Source organism: Rhinatrema bivittatum, chromosome 4 (assembly GCF_901001135.1).
Source record: "Rhinatrema bivittatum chromosome 4, aRhiBiv1.1, whole genome shotgun sequence".
Taxonomy (NCBI): Eukaryota; Metazoa; Chordata; class Amphibia; order Gymnophiona; family Rhinatrematidae; genus Rhinatrema; species Rhinatrema bivittatum.
The window spans coordinates 425,670,228-425,694,153 of NC_042618.1; the positions used below are offsets into that span (position 1 = coordinate 425,670,228).

The window sequence follows — 23,926 nt, forward strand, 5'->3', positions numbered from 1 at the left end:
TAACGAAGACCACTTACATCCTTTCACTCCTGGATGGGAAGACTTTAGTGTGGGCATCCCCTCTGCAGGAATGTGCAGACCCTCTATTGCACAACTTGTGCCAATTAAGAACATGCCATACTGGGTCAGACCAAGGGTCCATCAAGCCCAGCATCCTGTTTCCAACAGTGGCCAATCCAGGCCATAAGAACCTGGCAAGTACCCCAAAACTAAGACTATTCCATGTTACCATTGCTAGTAATAGCAGTGGTTATTATCTAAGTCAACTTAATTAATAGCAAGTAATGGACTTCTCCAAGAACTTATCCAATCCTTTTTTAAACACAGCTATACTAACTGCACTAACCACATCTTCTGGCAACAAATTCCAGAGTTTAATTGTGCATTGAGTGAAAAAGAACTTTGTCTGATTAGTTTTAAATGTGCCACATGCTAACTTCATGGAGTGCCCCCTAGTCTTTCTATTATCCAAAAGAATAAAAAACCGATTCACATCTACCCGTTCTAGACCTCTCATGATTTTAAACATCTCTATCATATCCCCCCCCCCCCCCCCACAGATCATTTCAAAATGGTCTTTGAGGAAGCTGGCTGAACGGCCATGGCAGGCTCAGATCTACTTCATCTCCGCCAAGGCACCAGAACATTGGCCAAATGTAAACCAATGTGGTGTTCTCCTTCAAACGTCGGTCTATAAAAATGTTCAAATAAATAAATAAATAAATACACAATTGAGTTGAGAACCTTGGTAACAGAACTCAATTGCCAAGAGGACTGTCTGATCACTATTTTCCTTGAGGGTGTTTCCTCTAAAATCAAAGATGAACTCGCCAGTCAAGACTTCCCTGCCTTGCTATAATCCCTCATCAAATTAACTGGGAAAATCAACTGCCAACTTCAGCAGAGGGCCTAGGAAGTCCGTCCCCCGAGCAGGAACATTACTCTGGCACCTCGTTTCCAACAGTCCCTCGCACCAGCAACTCCAGCTTCCTTGACTGAGTCCGAAGAGCTCATGCATATGGGTTGCAGATGTATGGCTCCTGAAGAGAGGCTTCATTGAAGACAGCAGGGGCTATGCTTATATTTTGCTGATAAGGGACACCTCATGGACCAATGCCCACTGAAAATGGGAAACTTGAATGCCTAAGGTCCAGTGGGGAGGTGACCCTATGCCTTACCGTTCCAGCTCCCCAGATACTACTGCCTGTCACCATAGAGTTGGACTCCCTCAGCTTCCCCAGTCAAGCGTTTGTGGATTCAGGTTCTGGTGGGAACTTCATTATGAAAGAACTCGTGGACAAGCTCCTCATCCCCACTGTCTGAAGGGATTCTCCAATGATAATTTCCTTGATCCATGTAGACAGTCTCCCTGGCCAGGTCACTTTAAGTACCACACTGGTGACATTATGCACAGGCCTCCTCCACCTGAAAAGAATCACCTTCCATGTGATTCCCAGGGCCATTCACCCCATCGACCTGGGTCTTCCCTGGCTGCAAGAAGACCATCCACAATTCAAATGGGCTACTCTACAGCTCTCCAAATGAGGCCACAAATACATGAACTCCTGCCTGGAGCCGGTAAAACCTCTTCTCTGCCTGACCTTGGCAATCGCCTTTCTGGGGATTCCTCCACACGACACAGATTGAGGATATTTTTTCTAAGCAAAAAGATGGGACACTGCCACCTCACCAGTCATATAATTGTGGCATCAAGCTCCTCCCAGATACCACACCACCGCAGGGAAGAGTTTATCTCTTGCCTATCCCCGAGACTTGAACCATAACAGAGTAAATTAAGGAAAACTTAGAGTGTGACTTTATCTGCCCTTCCTCCTCTTTGGCTGGAGTTGACTTCTTTTTCATGGTGAAGAAGGATGGTTCTCTCAAGCCCTATATTGATATCGGGGCCTGAACACAATCACAAAAAAGGACCACCACCCCTTATCATTGATCTCAGAGCTCTTTGATCACCTCCAAGGCATGAAGATCTTTACCAAACTAGACCTCAGAGGTACATACAATCTTGTGTGGATCAAGGTGGGTGATGAGTGGAAAATGGCTTTTAACACCGTCATGGACACTATGAGTATCTTGTCATGAACGTCTGCTTGTGTAATACACCAGCAGTTTTCCAAAAGATAATCAATGAAATTTTTTGTGACCTCCTTTACATCTGTGTAACCGTGTACTTAGATGACATCTTAATTTTCTCTCAAGACCTCAACACCCACCGCCAAGTTATGCGCACAGTACTGCAATGCCTGTGAGAGAACAATCTATTTTCCAAGCTAGAAGAATGCATTTTTGAGTGGGAAGAACTCCTCTTCCTGGGATACATTGTCTCACATGGATCCTGACAAGGTAAAAACAATCAGAGATTGGCCACGCCTCGTAGGGCTCTGCGTTCTACAGAGATTCCAGGGAATTGCCAACTATTACTGGCAACTTATCCCAAACTACTCCACCATGGCAGCACCCCTCACTGCTCTCACCTGCAAGGGTGCCAATACTAAGGACCTAAAAAGACCTAAAAAATGCATTCCTTGAAGGATCCTGTCTGCGCCATCCAGACCCCACATGGTCCTTCATCCTGGAAGTAGATGCCTCAGCATTAGGCATTGGGGCAGTTTTAAATCAACACTCTTCAGAAGGCGTACTTAGTCCTTACTCCTTTTCTCAAAGAAATTCTCACCCATGGAGTGAAACTATGGCATTGGAGATCGAGAACTCCTGCACATAAAATTGGCTCTCGAAGAGTGGCATCATTTACTCGAAGGAATGGTACACCATATCACAATATACACGGATCACAAAAACCTCTAACACCTCCATCAAACTCAGCAATTAAATTCAAGTCAAACTGTTCTTTGCCCATTTCAACTTCAAACTGCGGCACCACCTACACTCAAGAACCAATGGGCAAATGCTCTCTCTCGCTCCGTCCAGACTGAGGACATCCCGGAGCTTCCCAGGCACATCATAGACCCTGCAAAGATACTTCTGGCCTCCTCCATGACTGTTCCTCCAGGGAAGAAGATTGTACCTTCCCATCTGCGTGAAAAAATATTAAACTGGGCCCATGATTCCCATGTTGCAGGTCACACTGGTGTGCACGCATGAAGCAAGATGTCAAAGCTTATGTTAATTCGTGCCCAACTTGTGCACAGCAAAAACCACTGCATGGCCGACCCTGGGAGTGGTTACAGCCATTGCCAGGCCCCCAGGAACCCTAGACCCACCTATCCATGGATTTCATCATGGATCTTCCCCTCTAATGGCAATACTGGGATCTCATTAATCATTGATTGTTTTTCCAAAATGGTGCATTTTGTCCCACCACCGGGCCTTCCATCTGCACCTGAAATGGCATGCCTCTTCACTCTACATGTCCTCCATTTGCATGGGCTACCCAAGCACATACTATCAGACCGAAGAGTACAGTTCACCACGAAGTACTGGCACTCCCTGTACAAGAAATTTGGCACCACAAGGCCTTCATCTGTTCCTACACTAACGAGCTCCAGGAAAATTGGGCCTCTCTCCTACCCTGGGCTGAGTTTGCCTACAACTCTCTTGTTAACGCTGCTACCAGGTCCTCTCCCTTTTGGCTGGTCTATGGAAGACAACCACACCTTCCCCTTCCATTGCCGGAAACAGTGTCTTCACCAGAGAGCCAATGGTCAGCTCAGGAATTGCAAGAACTATGGGCACAGACCATCCTCCTAATTCAAAAGGCCGCTATCCAAGTCAAGAAAATGGCTGATGCTCACAGAAGGCCAGCCCTGTAGTTCAAGGCAGGGCAGAAAGTGTGGCTCAACACACATCACTTACATCTGCGGGTACCATCTATGTGCCTGGCTCTGCACTACATTGTCTCCATTTTGGTAGTGTGACAACTGGATCCCGTCACATATCAATTTAAGCAACTCTCAAAATACACAACATATTCCATGTCTCACTTCTTAAGCCCCGGATACTCTCCTGGCCCTCTAGGAAACCACCAGGACTTCAGGAGGTAACCAATGACAGAGAGACAACATACGAGGTCAAGGAAATCCTAGACTCCCACCACAGGGCTCCAGGGGCGATCCGGGAAACTACAGACCGGTTAGCCTGACTTCAGTGCCAGGAAAAATAGTGGAAAGTGTTCTAAACATCAAAATCACAGAACATATAGAAAGACATGGTTTAATGGAACAAAGTCAGTATGGCATTACCCAGGGCAAGTCTTGCCTCACAAATCTGCTTCACATTTTTGAAAGAGTTAATAAACATGTGGATAAAGTTGAACTGGTAGATATAGTATACTTGGATTTTCAGAAGGCGTTTGACCAAGTTCCTCATGAGAGGCTTCTAGGAAAAGTAAAAAGTCATGGGATAGGTGGCGATGTCCTTTCGTGGATTGCAAACTGGCTAAAAGACAGGAAACAGAGAGTAGGATTAAATGGACAATTTTCTCAATGGAAGGGAGTGGACAGTGGAGTGCCTCAGGGATCTGTATTGGGACCCTTACTTTTCAATATATTTATAAATGATCTGGAAAGAAATACGACGAGTGAGATAATCAAATTTGCAGATGACACAAAATTGTTCAGAGTAGTTAAATCACAAGCAGATTGTGATAAATTGCAGGAAGACCTTGTGAGACTGGAAAATTGGGCATCCAAATGGCAGGTGAAATTTAATGTGGATAAGTGCAAGGTGATGCATATAGGGAAAAATAACCCATGCTATAATTACACAATGTTGGGTTCCATATTAGGTGCTACAACCCAAGAAAGAGATCTAGGTGTCATAGTGGATAACACATTGAAATCGTCAGTTCAGTGTGCTGCGGCAGTCAAAAAAGCAAACAGAATGTTGGGAATTATTAGAAAGGGAATGGTGAATAAAACGGAAAATGTCATAATGCCTCTGTATCGCTCCATGGTGAGACCGCACCTTGAATATTGTGTACAATTCTGGTCGCCACATCTCAAAAAAGATATAATTGCAATGGAGAAGGTACAGAGAAGGGCTACCAAAATGATAAGGGGAATGGAACAGCTCCCCTGTGAGGAAAGACTAAAGAGTTTAGGACTTTTCAGCTTGGAGAAGAGACGGCTGAGGGGGGATATGATAGAGATGTTTAAAATCATGAGAGGTCTAGAACGGGTAGATGTGAATCGGTTATTTACTCTTTCGGATAACAGAAAGACTAGGGGGCACTCCATGAAGTTAGCACGTGGCACATTTAAAACTAATCGGAAAAAGTTCTTTTTTACTCAACGCACAATTAAACTCTGGAATTTGTTGCCAGAGGATGTGGTTAGTGCAGTTAGTATAGCTGTATTTAAAAAAGGATTGGATAAGTTCTTGGAGGAGAAGTCCATTACCTGCTATTAAGTTCACTTAGAGAATAGCCACTGCCATTAGCAATGGTAACATGGAATAGACTTAGTTTTTGGGTACTTGCCAGGTTCTTATGTCCTGGATTGGCCACTGTTGGAAACAGGATGCTGGGTTTGATGGACCCTTGGTCTGACCCAGTAAGGCATTTTCTTATGTTCTTATGTTCACAGGGGTAAAAGACTTGAATATCTTATTGCCTGGAAGAGCTATGGCCCAGAAGAGAACTTCTGCAAACCTGCTTCCAACATTTTGGACCATAATCCTCTGAAGGAGTTCCATCTACACCACACCGAGAAAACCCAAACCTCAGGTAGGGGACTTAAGAGAAGGTGTATTGTTGCATTTGGCGGTCTGCAGGCTCCTTTTGTGGACTACTGCACTTACCCTGGGCCAGGCCTTCCTCCTCCTTAGGACACTGCCGGCCTGCCTCCTTCTCAAATGCGGCAGGAAGCCACGGAAAACCATTGCTGCAGGATGCTGCCGACACTGCTGGTCCTCCCTGCCCTTAGGGCATGCCTGCACTAATATCTCCAGCCTTAAAGGGCCAGTGGCAGGTAACCCTGACAGGCACTCTCAGATGATGCCTCAGCAACAGGTCTCCCTACTGCCTAGAAGTGTGAGTTGCCCAGCGTTCTTGTCTCTGCGTTCTCTAGTCCTGAGCCCTTGCCTTCAATTCTAATGTCTTCATTTCCAATGTCTTCAGTTTCAGTGTCTTCGCTCTTATGTTCTTGTGGTCCTTGTCTCATTTGTCTCCCTGCAGTCAGTCTTCAGTTCTTTAGTGTACCTTGCCTTCTGTGTTGCTCCTCACCTCCCTTGTCCTGCCACTTCCTGGTATTGACCTTGGCCTGATTCCTGGACCTGCTTGAATGCCGTCTGCCATCATCCATTGCCTGCTTCACAGACCTGCCTGAACGCCGACTGCCACAGACTACTGCCTACTTCTTGGACCTTCAGTTCATCAGCAAAGGCCCCCACCTAAGACCTGCCAGCCTCGGCACCCAAAGGCTCAACCCGAGGGGAACGTGGGCTGGTAAAGGCGAAGCTCCAGTTGGACCTCGTCTCATCTGACTCCGCCTGCTGACGGTGGGGACCTGCAGGGCTCCTTCCTGCAGGATGCACCAACCCCACTTCAGTTCAAGGCTCCAAAACTCATCACTTCCTTTTCTAGATCATTTATAAATATATTAAAAGATTAAGGTTAATCAATGTCCAAATGACTCAGGGAAACTTTAACACTTGATTACTTCATCCACAACTTTCCTAAATACTCTAACTGCTACATGTCATAAAATCTCCTTTTCCCATAATCCAAACCTACAACATAGGTGTATCTGGGAGATGGGGGCTCCATCTCCACTTCACTTGTGGGAGTGGCTGGCTATACTCTCTAACAGAGTGGATTTCAGACTTTTTTTCTCAGGACCCAGTGGAAGTAAAAAAAAAAAAACAAACGCTCATTCCATCATCCCCACCCCCTCATTTCTTACTCTCACCCTTCCCCATCCCTATTGTTCACTTTTACCCCTCTTGACCTCTGTTTCCTACTGCTCACTCTCCTTCCTTTCCTCCTCCCAATAGCTCACTCTGCCATAATCTGGCTCCTGGCTGACTCCACACCACACTGACCCTTTGAGCTGTGCAGCACTTCTACTCCCGTGCTTCTCACTAGTCATCGTAAGCACAGTGCAGGAGTACAGATACTGTACAATTCAAACTTCCTAAGAGCTGCATGGAGCCCAGAGCTGACAGCAGAAGTCTGGCACATTCTGGTCGTGCTCCCTCCTCCCCAAAACAACTGGAACAGATGCAGATGTGGGACTGAGGCCATGTCCTAGTCACTGGCATTCTGCAGCCCAGTACTCCAAATTTGGAAAGCACTGCACTAACAAATAAGGAAACAGTAATGATCATGTCCAATCTCATTATCAGTGAGCGCTATGATTTTGCATCATCTCACCTACCTTCTAAATTCAGTAGCTCTGACTTCATATAGTGAAGCAATTTAGTGACTGGGTGATAGGATGGCTTAGATTCTGAACTGCCAGGGTTAACTTAGCGCCTGGGTCTCAGAGCTGTGAGATGTGAAGCTACAAGTTCCCCTTCCCCCATTTTCTTTTACCCTTTGATCCTGACCAAGTCACTTATCCCTCCTCTTCTCCAGGTTTGAGTTTGAAAGTTTTGGGACAGAGACTTTGTAACATTACTTTCCTTTTATTATCTTGTCAGCACAGGTGAAAGGGAATATCTGTTTTTGTCTAAAATTGGCTTGCTGAGGGAGTCACATCACTAAGGCAAGGAGGAGAGTGTAGAGGGAAGGGAAACAAACTGAAGAGTGACTGGAGAGAGAAAAATGGAGGGCACGGAAGGAAACATAGCAGAGAAGGGAAAAGAAGGGGACAGATGGGAGAGAGGAAGGAAGTCATTAATAGGAATGGAGAAGCCGGAAGGGATGGAGAAACAGAATTTTACATGGTCTAACAGATCCATCAGAAAGATGGAAGGGTTTCCTCTTACTCCTGAGCAATCAGATCTCCTTCCAGTTCAGATCTCCTGCCAGGATGTTGCCGTTTCTCCTCTTCCCTGCCTTTGTTCACATTATCTAACAATTCTAGCAATAAACTTGCTTTGGTGCAGTTGAATATGTCCTGGATGTCACAGGGAGGGTAATAATCAAGGCCTTCAGACTCCAGGTACCTCTTTCCTGGATGCTGACGTTTCTCTAGGTCCTCCAATTCCTCATCCCACTCTCTCTTGCCAGGATGCTGGCGCTTACTGTACCCGCGGGTCCTCTTCCCTGGGTGTTGCTTTTTCGATAATTCACTCATGGAAACCAGCTGGGTGCTGGGACTGTCCCAGTAGTGATCCAGAAGGGACCTCCTGCCTGGATGCTGTCTCTTTTGCATCTCCATGTACCCGTCGCTGTCCTCTTCTCTCTTCCCTGGATGCTGCCTTTTCTGGCTCTCTATAAAAGACATCTCATCCCCCTCCTCTCTTTTTCCTGGATGCTGCCTCTTTTCCAGGTCCTCCAAGAATCTCTTGCCAGGGTGCTGTCTTTTGGAGAGCCACTCAAGCTGAAGAGCACTGGGTTCTGGGTAAGGAAATGAATCATGTCAATGAAACCATTAATGCAATCTGATTGATTAATGAGACTTGTTAAAGCACTGGTGTGACATCACAAACTCTTACAATCAAATGGAATCAGGAAACGTCAACACAAGTTATCCATATTACAATACCATGAGGATACACCATTAGTCCATGTTTAGCCTGTCATAATAGCATGCCGGGGTGAGTGACTCATTCAGAGGCTAATATATTAACTTAGGGAGCCGTGAGCCACCCCTTTTATCCCTCAACTCCCAACCCCATCCCTGCCCACAACCACCACCCAAATCACCACTTTATTTGTTGGTGTTACAAGGTCCCAGCTTTATTACATATGCATGTGGCAAACTAGGCCTGAGCCAGTCTTCTCTCTGCAACCTGTTGAGCCCCCCCTATCCACTGCCCTCAGTCTTCCATCTGGGTCCAGCCTGCACACCATATCTATTACCCTCCTGCCAGTGTATTGAATGAAGTCCAACTCACTCCTTGCTAACCCACACTTAGTGGCTTGGGTACCTGCCTCCCCCCAGCTGCAACATTACTATAACCCTCATTCAAGAACCCCATCTCTAGTGCCAAACTCCTCTAACCAGATTAGATTACTACTAGGGTGAGTGAACAGGAACGGGAAAGAAGAAGCCCTGGCTTGCCCCCTTTTACACCTTAATCTACAGGCTGGCCTCTAACTGCTTGACCCCACTCCTGACCTTTCCCTCTGTTCAGTGGACAGAAGAAATGGCTGTTATGTGGGGGGAGCACTGCCTCTTGGGTGGAATCTGCACCTGCCCAGATAACTTGATGGCATTAGTACTTCAGCTAGGAGGACTTTTCCTTAAATTCATAAGCATGAGTGCATGTGTACAAAGTGCTGTTAACACATACAATTTAGATGTTTGCATAGTAACAGTACTTTTAACATGTGTGCTTGAGCTTTTGCAACCTTTTGTGCATAAACCATGCTAATTTGGTAATGAGATGCAGAATTATGCAAATCAGATCATTACCAATTAGCAAAGCAATAACGTATATGTACTGCTTTGCAAATGTATTAACATGAGAAAATTAACTGCACCTTGGAAAATAGACTTGATGTTTTGTGAAAAAGTCTATATGTAAAGTATGTTTGTAGTTTATCATCTTACTCTCATGTACATGGCATTAAACACACATTTATATATGCATTTAGGTGATATTAATTATTCTTTAGTATATTGGCTCATAAGCTTTCAGCATCATGTTATACACTGCACCATGACAGTTAAAGCACACTGTATCTTATAATATCACACACTGTACCATGACAGTTAAAGCACACTGCACCTTATATCACACACTGCACCATGACAGTTAAAGCACATTGTATCTTATAATATCACACACTGTACCATGACAGTTAAAGCACACTGCACCTTATATCACACACTGCACCATGACAGTTAAAGCACACTGTATCTTATTATATCACACACTGCACTGGGACAGGTAATACATACTGTATCTTGTCATATCACACACCAGACCATGGCAGGTAAAGCACGCTGTATCTTGTCATATTATGCATTGTGCCAGTGTACTCCCTATGATACATCTTGGGCAAAAACTTGCAATATGGTTTCACTATGTGTAAGATCCTTCATTAAACCTATCATTAAAATCATCCATTGTACCTGAAGACTGGAGGATAGCAAATGTAACCCCAATATTAAAAAAGGGCTCCAGGGGCGATCTGGGAAACTACAGAACAGTTAGCTTGACTTCAGTGCCAGGAAAAATAGTGGAAAGTGTTCTAAACATCAAAATCACAGAACATATAGAAAGACATGGTTTAATGGAACAAAGTCAGCCTGGCTTTACCCAAGGCAAGTCTTGCCTCACAAATCTGCTTCACTTTTTTGAAGGAGTTAATAAACATGTGGATAAAGGTGAACCGGTAGATGTAGTATACTTGGATTTTCAGAAGGCGTTTGACCAAGTTCCTCATGAGAGACTTCTAGGAAAAGTAAAAAGTCATGGGATAGGTGGCGATGTCCTTTTGTGGATTGCAAACTGGCTAAAAGACAGGAAACAGAGAGTAGGATTAAATGGACAATTTTCTCAGTGGAAGGGAGTGGGCAGTGGAGTGCCTCAGGGATCTGTATTGGGACCCTTACTTTTCAATATATTTATAAATGATCTGGAAAGAAATACGATGTGTGAGATTATCAAATTTGCAGATACAAAATTGTTCAGAGTAATTAAATCACAAGCAGATTGTGATAAATTGCAGGAAGACCTTGTGAGACTGGAAAATTGGGCATCCAAATGGCAGATGAAATTTAATGTGGATAAGTGCAAGGTGATGCATGTAGGGAAAAATAACCCATGCTATATTTACACAATGTTAGGTTCCATATTAGGTGCTACAACCCAAGAAAGAGATCTAGGCGTCATAGTGGATAACACATTGAAATCGTCGGTTCAGTGTGCTGCGGCAGTTAAAAAAGCAAACAGAATGTTGGGAATTATTAGAAAGGGAATGGTGAATAAAACGGAAAATGTCATAATGCCTCTATATCGCTCCATGGTGAGACCGCACCTTGAATACTGTGTACATTTCTGGTCGCCGCATCTCAAAAAAGATATAATTGCAATGGAGAAGGTACAGAGAAGGGCTACCAAAATGATAAGGGGAATGGATCAGCTCCCCTATGAGGAAAGACTAAAGAGGTTAGGACTTTTCAGCTTGGAGAAGAGACGGCTGAGGGGAGATATGATAGAGGTGTTTAAAATCATGAAAGGTCTAGAATGGGTAGATGTGAATCTGTTATTTACTCTTTCGGATAATAGAAAGACTAGGGGGCACTCCATGAAGTTTGCATGTGGCACATTTAAAACTAATCAGAGAAAGTTATTTTTTACTCAACGCACAATTAAACTCTGGAATTTGTTGCCAGAGGATGTGGTTAGTGCAGTTAGTGTAGCTGTGTTTAAAAAAGGATTGGATAAGTTCTTGGAGGAGAAGTCCATTACCTGCTATTAATTAAGTCGACTTAGAAAATAGTCACTGCTATTACTAGCAACGGTAACATGGAATAGACTTAGTTTTTGGGTACTTGCCAGGTTCTTATGGCCTGGATTGGCCACTGTTGGAAACAGGATGCTGGGCTTGATGGACCCTTGGTCTGACCCAGTATGGCATGTTCTTATGTTCTTATGATTGTTTCATAACAAACTGATGTTGAATATCCAAAAAATGTTACTAATCATCTTAAGCAGTTGTCCTATGTCACATAATTCTCTAATATTTGACTTTGATGTTCACAGATTTCCCATTGACTTGATAGTATGGAATCTGGACATAATCCTGGATATGCATTGTCATTTCATCCTCATACAAAGTCAGTAGTGAAATCTTCATTTTACAAAACTGCATCTGCTCAGGCATTTAAAATCTTTGTTGGAACCTCAAGATTTAGGGATTGTCTTTGAAACATGCTGAGCATATTAGATTATTGTAATTTCCTTTACTCAGGGCTGCCAGCAAGCATAATTTGAGCAATACAAATAGTCCAGAAAGCCACGGCCAGGATACTGACAGATGTGCATATGTGAGATCACATTATCCCAGTCTCGATGTCATTTCATTGACTCCTAATTAAATGTTGGGTGCCGTATAAACTAACAATCCTCATTCATAAAATACTATAAAGTGAGATAGTTCCTTGGGCGAATGCAATCCTGTGTGTTTATAAACCCACACACATTTTAGGGTCTAGTGATAAAAATTTGTTGGAAGCACCGTCTGTTAGAGTCGCACACCTTAATCTGACAAGAGAAACAGCTTTCTTTGTATCTAGTCCAATATTATGAAACTCCCTCCCCAAACAGTTGCAGTCTCTGGCTTGTGTTAAGTCCTTTAAGAAGGCTTTAAAAATGAATTTGCTTTCATGAGTTTTTAGTAAAGACTAACCTCCATATTTCTAGTTCAAACGGCAGGGAAGTAACATTGTGCTTGCTGGTATTGTATTTTTGTATTTTGTCTTTGATGTTGTTTGATGTTTTATTTGACAATTATGTATGTTTTTAATATGTATTCAACCTCAAACTATGCTACGAATATTGGTTAGAAACTCTTTTAAACAAAATAAACAAAATAAAATAAATCATATCACACACTGATATGACAATATGACAATTAAAGCACACTATATCTTATTATATTTATTTATTTATTTATTAAAGGCTTTTCTATACCGAATTTCTTGATACAAATCAAATCAGCTCGGTTTACATCAAACAAGTAGGAACTATAACCAACCAAACAGTAAAGACAATTTGAAGGAGAGTAAAGTTACATTATAACAAGGATGTGTAACTTGGAGGAGGAAATAAGAAGGGGGACGAGAGATTAAGATATACATTGGAGTATCATGACAGGTAAAGCACACTGTATATTATATCACACACTGCACCTTGACAAGTAAAGCATACTTTATAACACACACTGCACTGGGACAGTTAAAGCACACTTTCTTATCGTATCACACACTGCACCAGGACTGGTAAAGCACACTGTATCTTATAATATCACACTCTGTATCATGACAGTTAAAGCACACTGTATCTTATAATATCACACTCTGTATCATGACAGTTAAAGCACACTGTGCCTTATATCACACACTGCACTGGGACCGGTACAGCATACTTTATCTTATAACATACATTGCTCTGGGACAGTTAAAGCATATCTTTTCATATCACACACTGCACCATGGCAGTTAAAGCATACTATATCTTTTCATATCACACACTGCACCATGATAGGTAAAGCACACTGTATCTTTTCATAGCATGCACTGCACCATGACAAGTAAAGCACACTGTATATTATATCACACACTGCACCATGATAGGTAAAGCACACTGTATCTTTTCATAGCATGCACTGCACCATGACAAGTAAAGCACACTGTATATTATATCACACACTGCACCATGACAGGTAAAGCACACTGTATTTTATATCATACACTGCACCATGACAGTTAAAGCACACTGTATCTTTTCATATGACACACTGCACTGTGACAGCAGAGAGCAATGTTGGAGTTGCATCAAAAGCATCAAGCTTATTAGTTAAGTGTAGTAACAGCCGCATCAGCAAGTTACCCCCATGCTTACTTCTTTTCCCAGACCTTAAAATGTAATGTCCTTGCTGGTTGCTGTCTGAATTTAATGCCACTTTTCCCCTTTTCCCCCTGCTGCTAAAGCACACTGCACTGGGACAGTTAAAGCACACTATCTTTTCATACCACACACTGTACCATGATAGATAAAGCACACTGTATTTCATATCACACACTGCACCGTGACAAGTAAACAGCACACTGTCTTTTCATACAACTATCACTATCATAGAACCTTTAATCCATTTTCCACTTTTTTCTGTCTGCACTTTGTGTCATGTCATTCATAATTAGTCACATAAATTTAAATGATGTGCCTCAGGCAGTTTATGCTGAGTTGTTTTGCTTGCAAATCTTTCTTTGTTTTTTTCTTTTAGAGTATGGAATATGTAATGACCTAATACACAGGAGAAAAATAAGTGGACAAATTATTTTTCCACTGTCTTTTTTTGTTATAACATTGAAATGTCCAGGCAAAATAAAAATAAAATTGAATACAAAGGCCCATAGGAATAGGGTGGTGTGTCTGGCTTTTATTCCAAAGTCATTGGGGGGGGGATGTTGCCACTTGACCTTTCCCAAGATTGGTTTTGTATTTATTTCACATTTCCATGTATTTTTTTCCCAGAGAATATATGAATTTTAAATCTAACATAGTAAAAGACAGCCGATAAAGACCAATCGGGCCTTCCAGTCTGCCCATTTATAAAAATCTACACTGGCAGGAATATATCTCTGCAGCCAGTTGCAGAAGCTTGATCACTTGTAGGGCATTGCTGCTTGTTCAGGACAGCTTTTGTTAGTTTCCTCATTGGTTCTCTAGCATCCTGGATAGATGAACATGCACGTTCTCATGCTGACTCCAACAGCCGGCTCCCCATCCCCGCCAGTCTCCTGCAATGTCTTATTCATGCGTATTGTGCACTGTTTGTTTGTTTTTTTTTTAGTAACCCGATGGTGCACAGATATGGCAGGGACCCACATTAAGTGAATCGTTACTGGTTAGCCTATTTACATAATATAGATGTTGCTATGTAAATAAATGCTGTGTTCACTTTTTCTCGCTGAGCGTATTCCCTTCAAAAGACAATTAACATTTATACCATTTAATACACAGCACATGGGCAGCATGAGATAACTGCTGAAATTAAAGGAAAGGAAGCTACTTTTTTTTATATCTCTCTCACCTTCATCCTCCTCTTCTATTTTTTTCCGAATGGATCTGATGATCATGCCCTCGGCTCTCTGCAGGATCTCATCCAGATGGCTCCTCTCCTCCGTCTCATTTTCTTGCAGTACAGGTTGCCCCAGGGTCACAGTGATGCTGGACAAGGTTAAGGAGAGGAGCAGTAGAAGCCAAGCAGCTGCCATGGTGGCCCTGGAGCCTGAGAAAGGTCAGAAGAAAAAGCAGGACCTGTTACTTATTAAGAACATAAGACCATAAGAACATGCCATACTGGGTCAGACCAAGGGTCCATCAAGCCCAGCATCCTGTTTCCAACAGTGGCCAATCCAGGCCATAAGAACCTGGCAAGTACCCAAAAACTAAGACTATTCCATGTTACCATTGCTAGTAATAGCAGTAGTTATTATCTAAGTCAACTTAATTAATAGCAAGTAATGGACTTCTCCAAGAACTTATCCAATCCTTTTTTAAATACAGCTATACTAACTGCACTAACAACATCCTCTGGCAACAAATTCCAGAGTTTAATTGTGTGTTGAGTGAAAAAGAACTTTCTCCGATTAGTTTTAAATGTGCCACATGCTAACTTCATGGAATGCCCCCTGGTCTTTCTATTATCCGAAAGAGTAAATAACAGATTCACATCTACCCATTCTAGACCTCTCATGATTTTAAACACCTCTATCATATCCCCCCTCAGCCGTCCCCTTCTCCAACCTGAAAAGTCCTAACCTCTTTAGTCTTTCCTCATAGGGGAGCTGTTCATTTCCTCTTATCATTTTGGTAGCCCTTCTCTGAACCTTCTCCATCGCAATTATATCTTTTTTGAGATGCGGTGACCAGAATTGTACACAGTATTCAAGGTGCGGTCTCACCATGGAGTGATGCAGAGGCATTATGACATTTTCCGTTTTATTAACTATTCCCTTCCTAATAATTCCTAACATTCTGTTTGCTTTTTTGACTGCTGCAGCACACTGAACTGACGATTTCCCCCACTGTCCTTTCAAAAAGCACAAGAACCTGGAGCATCAGTGTAATCCCACTAAGTCCCATCTTCTGTCATTTTTTTTAAAACATGTCATTATATTTTATTAAATTTTGCAAAATAAATTACAGTCTTACCACTGCTTGCTGTTAGAATGCGTATTCACATTTTTAAATGAAAGATAAAATCTTGAAAATCATATTTATTTATTTAAAACAATTTATATTCTGCTCACATCACAATATTGTTTGAGGCAGAGAACAGCAATATACATACATAAATAATATAGACACATAAAAAGAAAGGTTAAACAAATAAAAACATATTTAAAATATAAACATTAAAAAATGACAAAAAAAAAACAAACAAGAACTAATAAACCCACTAGAACTGCTGTGGGGGTTCATGAAAACTGAAAGGGTCTTAAACATGTTTGTCCTAAGGATGTCAACTCAAACCTCAACCAACTTCCTTTCTTCCCTCTGACCCATATTCCCTTTCCACCCTTACCCTATATAGTTCCACTAGTACATTACCCCACTTAAAGTAACGGCACACCCATCGCTTTATCATCTATTATTTTAATCACCTCTGTAGGTCTCAAATTGGAGAGCTTCTTCTGTTCTTGGGGTGTAAGTTTGAAGAGCGAGGTAACTGGGAATAGGGAAATGTGCATGTCTGCTCACAACCAAAATATTTTATCTTCTTCCCCTCTCTCACTTGCTACCTTTTTGAAATTGAAATAGTTCCTTAAATCCTTTAGTTCTAATAATATTTTTCTGTTTCCTTCTGTCTTATCAGCAGCTTTTTGCACAGAAACCGAGCTCCCAGAAGGACAAAGCTCCTGCTGTATAATATAATAATGAGCACAGAAACCGAACTCCCACCATATAATAAGCACAAAGACTGAACGTCTACTGTATAATATAATAAGCACAGGGACTGAGCTCTCACCATATAATAATAAGCATAGGGACTGAGATCCTGTGTATAATATAATTACAAGCACAGAGCTTGAGTTCCCACCATATAAAAATAAGCACAGGGACCAAGCTCCTCCTATATAATAAGTACAGTCGCCTAAGTCCTGCTATATAATATAATGAGCATAGGGACTGAGCTCCCACCATATAATAATAAGCAGAGGGACCAAAATCCTGCCATATAATATAATTATAAGCACAGAGCTCTTCTGTATAATAAGCAGAGCTCCCATTATATAAATATAAGCACAGGGACCAAGCTCCTCCTATATATTAATACACACAATCACCTAAGTCCTCCTATATAATATAAGCATAGAGATTGAGCTCCCACTATATAATAAAAAGCACAGTCACCTAACTCCTGCTGTATAATATAATAATAAGCACAGGGATTACACTCCCCTGTATAATAAGCATAGGGTCTGAGTTCCTATCATATAAAAATAAGTGCAGGGACTGAACTTCTGAATAATAACAAGCACAGTCATCAAACCCCTGCTGTATAATAGAATAATAAGCATAGGGACTAAGCTCCCACCTTATAATGACAAATATGATGGCCAATCTCATGCTATATAATGTAATAATAATCACAAGGCCTAAACTCCAACCATATAACAAGCACAGGGACTGTGCTGCTGTTGTAGAATAGAATAAGCACAAGGACTGAGCTCCCACAATATAATAATAATAGTGAAAGAGCTCCTGCTGCATAATATAATAATAAACACAAGGACAAGGCTCCCATCATATAAGCCCAGGGACTTATTTCTTACCATACAATAATAAGCACAGTAACCAAGTCCTACCAGGTGATAATAAACACAGAGACTGTGCTTCCATCCTATATTAAGCAAAAAGATTGAGTTCTATGATAAATAGAGGGACTGAGTTCCTACCATATAATAATAAGCAAAGGGAGCAAGCTCCTGCTGTATAATAATAAACACAGGGACTGTGCTCCCATTGTATATTAAGCAAGGGGACCGAGTTCCTATCGTATAATACGAAGTACAAGGACCGAGTTCTTGCCCTATAGGACTGCAGGAACTAAGTGCCTCTTTATTCCTGCTCACTTTCACCGTGTACCTATGTGACTGTTTGCCACAAACAAGTCAATTCTGGCTGAGCGAAAATGTTTCTTTTGTGTGTTTAAAACATAAGAAATACAAGTCAGTGCCAAGCTAAAGTACCTAAAGCACTTATTGCACATCTAAAAGATCTGCTGGTTCCAATGCCTATTCTTCCGACTTTGGTGAATGCGGACATAACGAATAGGATGCATTACTTCAGAAGGATGTTGCCACCAAAACAATCTGTTCAGCCCCTGTTATTCAATATCTTGACTTTTTGGAGAAAAAAAAAATCAGGATTTTTGGAAATGTACCCCGATTGTGGATGACCTAAAAGTTATTACATTCAATGTGCTACACAGCTCATGCACTGTAAATCTCCATAATCCTAAAACAGGTAGTTGAAGAATTGCAAGCGAATTGCAAGAGGAAGCCTGGGATAGAAATCAGGAATAAACAGCAGGCGTCAATGTTTTATTAAACTCAAATACAATTGCAGCTCTGTAATTGTACTGCCTAAAATCTGAACAGTGTTAGCATGGCAATATTTTCTGTAAAAGCTATGAGGGGGAAACCTATTTGTAAACCATGAATTTTCAAAGGAGTGAAGTTTGAGAAAACTCTGTAATTTTGGCACCGATTTTTGAATGAAATAGAACAAGACTGAGGCGTAGTCCTGCACAGCACTGCATCCCTAAAGAATCTGAAATATTGCCTTGTCCGGTTTTACTAATGTAGATAAGTGGACATAAAGGTTCCTAAATAAAATAGTGTAAAGTGATACTTTTTCACTGGATTAATTTAATACAGTCCAATAAAATGGTATCACCTTTGCTTCTGCTTACAGACCTTTATTCCCGTGATTTCAAGTCGACGAACACAAACTTATTTGCTTCAAACTGCAATCTGCCCCGGTGCTTTCCTGTAAGTGCCATAACACTTACAGGAATTGCAGGCAGACTCGGAGCTGAAGTACAGAAACATCCCAAACCAGCTAAGGAAGAAAGCCATTCAAGTTACCTGACGAGTGCTGTCCGTCTTCCAAAGCCGCTCTCCTTGCCTCCGAGAGTGGTCCGCTCCCTCTGACCTGTGCGCGAGCCGCTCCGAAGTTTCGCGTGCGCGGAGCGGACCCGGGACTCGGTCACCGTCACGCGCAGTATCCTCCAGCAGCAGCAGTCGTCGCCCTCGGTTCTCTGCTCCATCCGCGCCTCCCCCTTATATCGCCTGCAGCCCATGATGCAAATCAGCTGAGGTCACTGTGAACGGAGGGCTTGGTTGGTTTTTTTCCACTGATGTCAGAACATGCCTTTTGAAAAGTCTGAAAGTAGCTTGGTGATCTCATTGGGCTCCTGGGATAGGGAATTTCTTTCTTTCTTTTTTTTTTTTTAGTGTGTGTGTGTGTGTGTGTGTGGGGGGGGGGAGGTTGCATTCTGTTAATTTATATAATATATGTTCATTGAAACTACAACTTTTCTCTCCTTTTCTCCATGTCAAAAAATTCAGCATTCTGTGACCTGGCTCAAGTAAACAGCCCAGGATAAAGAAAAAAATGATTAATCATCCATATGAGATAGATAGATATATATATATTTAGAAAGAGAGAGAGAGAGAGAGACAGACAGAATATATTATGCCACTGAAAAGACAGAAAGAAGGAGGAATGTCTCAGATAAATGCAATTTTCTATCTATTGGGATAATTTATCTCCCTCTCTCTCTCTTTGTATCTTTCTCTTTCTTGCTCCCTCTCTCTCCCCCCCTCTTTTTTTTCTGGCATTCTCTAAAAACTGCATTAAAATTATATTATAAATATAATTCTGCAGAAATTACTTCTATAGCAAAGATAGCATTGTAACCTGTGAGCTCTGTATGAAATCTATTTAATGTTATAGAAATATTAATACTGCAAAGCCATATTACCATAACCATAAACTATCCAGGTAAAGTAGATCATTTCCACACATTTCAAATAAAAGTATTCATAATAAAAATCAGAAAATAAGGAATAAAAGATGCCAGATCCAGCATGAGTTGTCTTATTAGTATAAGATGGTGAGAACAGAAGAAGCACTATGATTATGTATTTGTTCAGGTTAATTAAGCATGCTCTTTGGGTACGCTTTTTGTCTAATTAATTGATTGGCAAGAAAGAAATATATTAACTGAGCAACTGGCCTGTATTATTATAAGCATTCCTCGGGAAATCAATCTTTTACCATGAATCCAGAAAAATCCTAGTTTCATGAAGAAAAGTTTTAAAGTTACACAGTACAAAAATGTTTTTAACATAATAAAAACAAGACATAATATTGAAATTATCTTGCATATAATGTTTCTTCAAGTTACAACAAAAGAAAAGAAGATATATTTTAAGGCAATAGTTTAAAATCTTATTTTTAAGAATATATGTATTTTTGCTGAAATCCAGACTTGAGGAAACTGAGAATGAGTTGTGTTCTTCAAGATCGAGTGGTAAAAGCAATTGCTACATTTACTTATTTTAAAATTATATTTGCTAAAAGAGCTGGTGCTGTATTAACCTGCCCGTGTGATCTCAGTTATTACAGGAGCCGATGTTAGGACAGTGCCACTTGCACGTGCTCTGTCCAAGGTGCTGAAGGCAGCCGGCTGCGGGCACTGGATCTGATTGGTTCAAGCGTGGCTTTCCGAGAATCCGGATACACATCCAGTATCCTGTCAGACAGATACCCTGCCCCGTTATGGGAGCCTAGGGCAGCAAGAACATAAAACATGAGCCAGGACTCGCGTGTGGGACAGTTCAGGTTATAAAACTGCCAGAGCTGAGCTGCCAGCCCTGTAATATCGCCGGGTTTATTCCTCGCTGTTGTGAGGTCGCACAGGAGTGCTGTCAATGTGCCCAGACACACATAACATTCTAGATAATGTAAGACCTTAAATAAAGGCGAGCATTTCTATGCAAGAAATCAAACACAAGTTGGCGGTCTGAATTTAAGTCACTTCGTGCTGCTTGTGATATTTGTTATTATATAAGACTGTGAGCTTGGTTCGGACAACGAAAGAAGCAAAGGAAGATTAGCATTTCTAGCAAGACAAAAGTATGCATGGCGACAGTTTGGTATAGTAAACGTGTCTACTATCACTAATACTTATTGTTTCTATAGCTGCTGGAGTACATAGCTCTGTATAAAAGCATATCAGAGCTAGTCCCTGTTCTGTAGCGCTTACATTCTAATCAAGACAAATATACAGGGCAAAATAGACCCTGAGAATTTCCTTTATTAAGAAAAGGTTAAAATCAATCAGGACGCAAGTGGGATAATTAGGGGTTAAGAATTAAAAGCAGCCTCAAAACACCATGTATTATCTTATCATGAAGCATCCACATTCTAAGCACTTTATATCATTGTGAGGCCAATGTACTGAAGTGCTTTAACAATGGCTATTAATGCACATTCATAACATCAACACTTTAACAGCCTATGTTAATGACATGCAAATGAGTGACAGGGAGTAGGACCACACAAAACAGACACAAATAGGATTGCAAGTTAGGTAAACCTGAAGTGATTTTCGGAATACTGTGTCCTTGAGGAGCTAGCTAAACTAAAAGCAGATAAATGGATGGGGCCAGACATGATACATATGGGGGTATTAAGGGAACTTAGAGAAGTTCTGACAGCTCTGCTGGCTGACCTTTTCAATGCACCTGTAGAGTAATTTCAGAGAATTGGAGATATGTAGATGTGATTCCTCTTCAGAAAAGTGGAAGTAAGGAGAAGACTGGGACCTACAGCCTGTTAGTCTGACCTCTCTGATAAGTAATTTAATGGAATCACAGCTAAAATAGAGGTTCACTTATTTATTTATTTTTTTTCCCATCATTTATTAATCACTTTCCAGATCCAATGAGCACCTAAAGCAATGTCTCTGGAATCCAATGGATTACAAGATCTGAGGCAGCATGATTTTTCTAGAGGTAGGTCTGGTCAAATGTTCTGATCAACTTCTTTGACTGGGCAAACAGAGTGTTGAATCAGGGAGAGTATTAGATGCAGTGTACTTAGATTTCAGTAAGGCCTTTGAAATGGTTCTTATGTTCACATAAGTGACATAAATTAAGGGGCAGATTTTTAAACGAGCACGCACGGGGTACATTTGTGCACGCTACCCGGTGTGCACAAATGTACACCCAATTTTATAACATGCTCATGCTGCCGCGCGCATGTTATAAAATCTGGGGTCGGTGTGCTCAAGGGGGTGCACACTTGTGCACTTTGCACGCACCAAGCCCTAGGGGAGCCCCGATGGCTTTCCCTGTTCCCTCCAAGGCCGCTCTGAGGGAACTTTCCTTCTGCTCCCCCCACCTTCCCCTCCCTTCCCCTATCTAATCCACCCTCCAGCCCTACCTAAATCCCCCTGTACCTTTATTTCAGGAGTTAGGCAGGCGTAACTTGCGCACGCCGGCTGGCTGGCTGCCAGTGCGCCATGCCCCAGCATGGCCACTGTGCTGGAGGACTCGGGACCGCCCCTTCCCACCCCCGGACCAGCACCCCGCCCCCGCCCCCTTCCCGCCCCTTTTTCAAAGCCCTGGGACATACACGCGTCCCAGGGCTTGCGCGCGTCGCTGAGCCTATGCAAAATAGGCTCAGCATGCGCAGGAGCAGGTTTTCGGGGTTATGCCATAACCCTTTGAAAATCTAACCCTAACTGAGCACTCTTTGTCTAGGCTCTAAAGTGTCTGACTTGGTTATTTATTTATTGAATTTATATCTTGCACCCTCCAAGGTTAGAAACTGGTTCAGTGGCATGCTCTTCAGCCTGGAGAAGAGAAGGCTGAGAGGAGATATAATGGAGGTCTATAAAATCTTGACAGGAATGGAATGGGTAAACAGAGATCAAAATAGTACCAGGACTAGGGGACACTCCATGATGCTAATAGGTAGCACATTTAAAACAAATCAGAGAAAGTATTTTTTTGACTCAGCACATAATTACACTGTGGAATTTGTTGCCAGATGATGTGGTGAAAACAGGTAACATAGCTGAGTTTAAATAGAGTTTAAATAAGCTCATGGAAGAAACATCCATAAGCCATTATGGGTCATCCAGATTTGGGAAAGCCATTGTTTATTCCTGGTTATGAGCAAGAAAAATTGGATCTATTCTTTGGGATCCTGAATTGGCCACTGTTGGAGACAGGATGCTAGCCTTGATGGACCTTTGGTCTGACCTAGTAATGCATTTCTTATGTTCTTATGTGGTGGAGATGAGGACTGTATCAGAATTCAAGACAGCTCTGGTCAAGCACAGCAGGTATCTGAAGGAGTGATAGGGATTGTAGAGCTAAGCAGTTGGTGTGGATGAACAGACTAAATAGGCCATGTAGTCTTTTTCTGCCATTATGTTTCTATGTTAATTTGCCAGTGTTAAGGTTAGTATGTTAATGCAAATATTATCACAAACATTTAACTACACTTCTTTAAGGAGTAGGTAAGACTTTTGTTAATGGATCTGGGTTCACTTTTGTACCAGTGGTGATTTTCTGGCAAGTCCTGTCACCAACCAGGAACATTTTGAACTTCTTTCCTTTTCTCTATTGGGAAAAGTGGAAGGTGGAAGCTGCCACTGTCCCCACCCAGTATTTTTTTTTTTAAGAAAATAACTACTGTTTGGTGTATTTTAATGCATTTTATTTTTCTCTGCACTAATAGATAATAAGATGCTTTGCATAATTTTGCATCTCATTACCTCATTAGCATAGGTTTTTGTGTTAAAATTCATGAGTTAATAACATACATTAAACATGCTGTTAACACATGTAAATTACATAGCGTATGTTAATAGTGCTTTTAATGCACATTTGTGCTTGCAAAAGCATTAATGCACTTTAGTACATTGTGTATCTCCCCTATTTTTCTCTCTTTTACAAAATCCCAATCCCAGATGGTATGCCTGGGTGACATTAGAAATCACTCCAATACAGAGAGATTTAAGGCTAACTTGCGGTGAAGACTAAAGAGGTTAGGACTTTTCAGCTTGGAGAAGAGA

General features: G+C 41.7%; 1 protein-coding gene across 1 annotated transcript; it reads right to left on the reverse strand.

The window, feature by feature from the left end:
• Nucleotides 1–7,652: 7,652 nt before the first annotated feature.
• Nucleotides 7,653–15,040, reverse strand: TRH (thyrotropin releasing hormone). The gene is made up of 2 exons (XM_029597611.1): nt 14,852–15,040; nt 7,653–8,479 (listed from the first exon to the last, which is right to left on the reverse strand). The coding sequence occupies exons 1-2, from the start codon at nt 15,033–15,035 to the stop codon at nt 7,902–7,904; spliced, it is 762 nt and encodes a 253-aa protein (XP_029453471.1). The 5' UTR covers nt 15,036–15,040; the 3' UTR covers nt 7,653–7,901.
• Between the last annotated feature and the right edge of the window lie 8,886 nt (nt 15,041–23,926).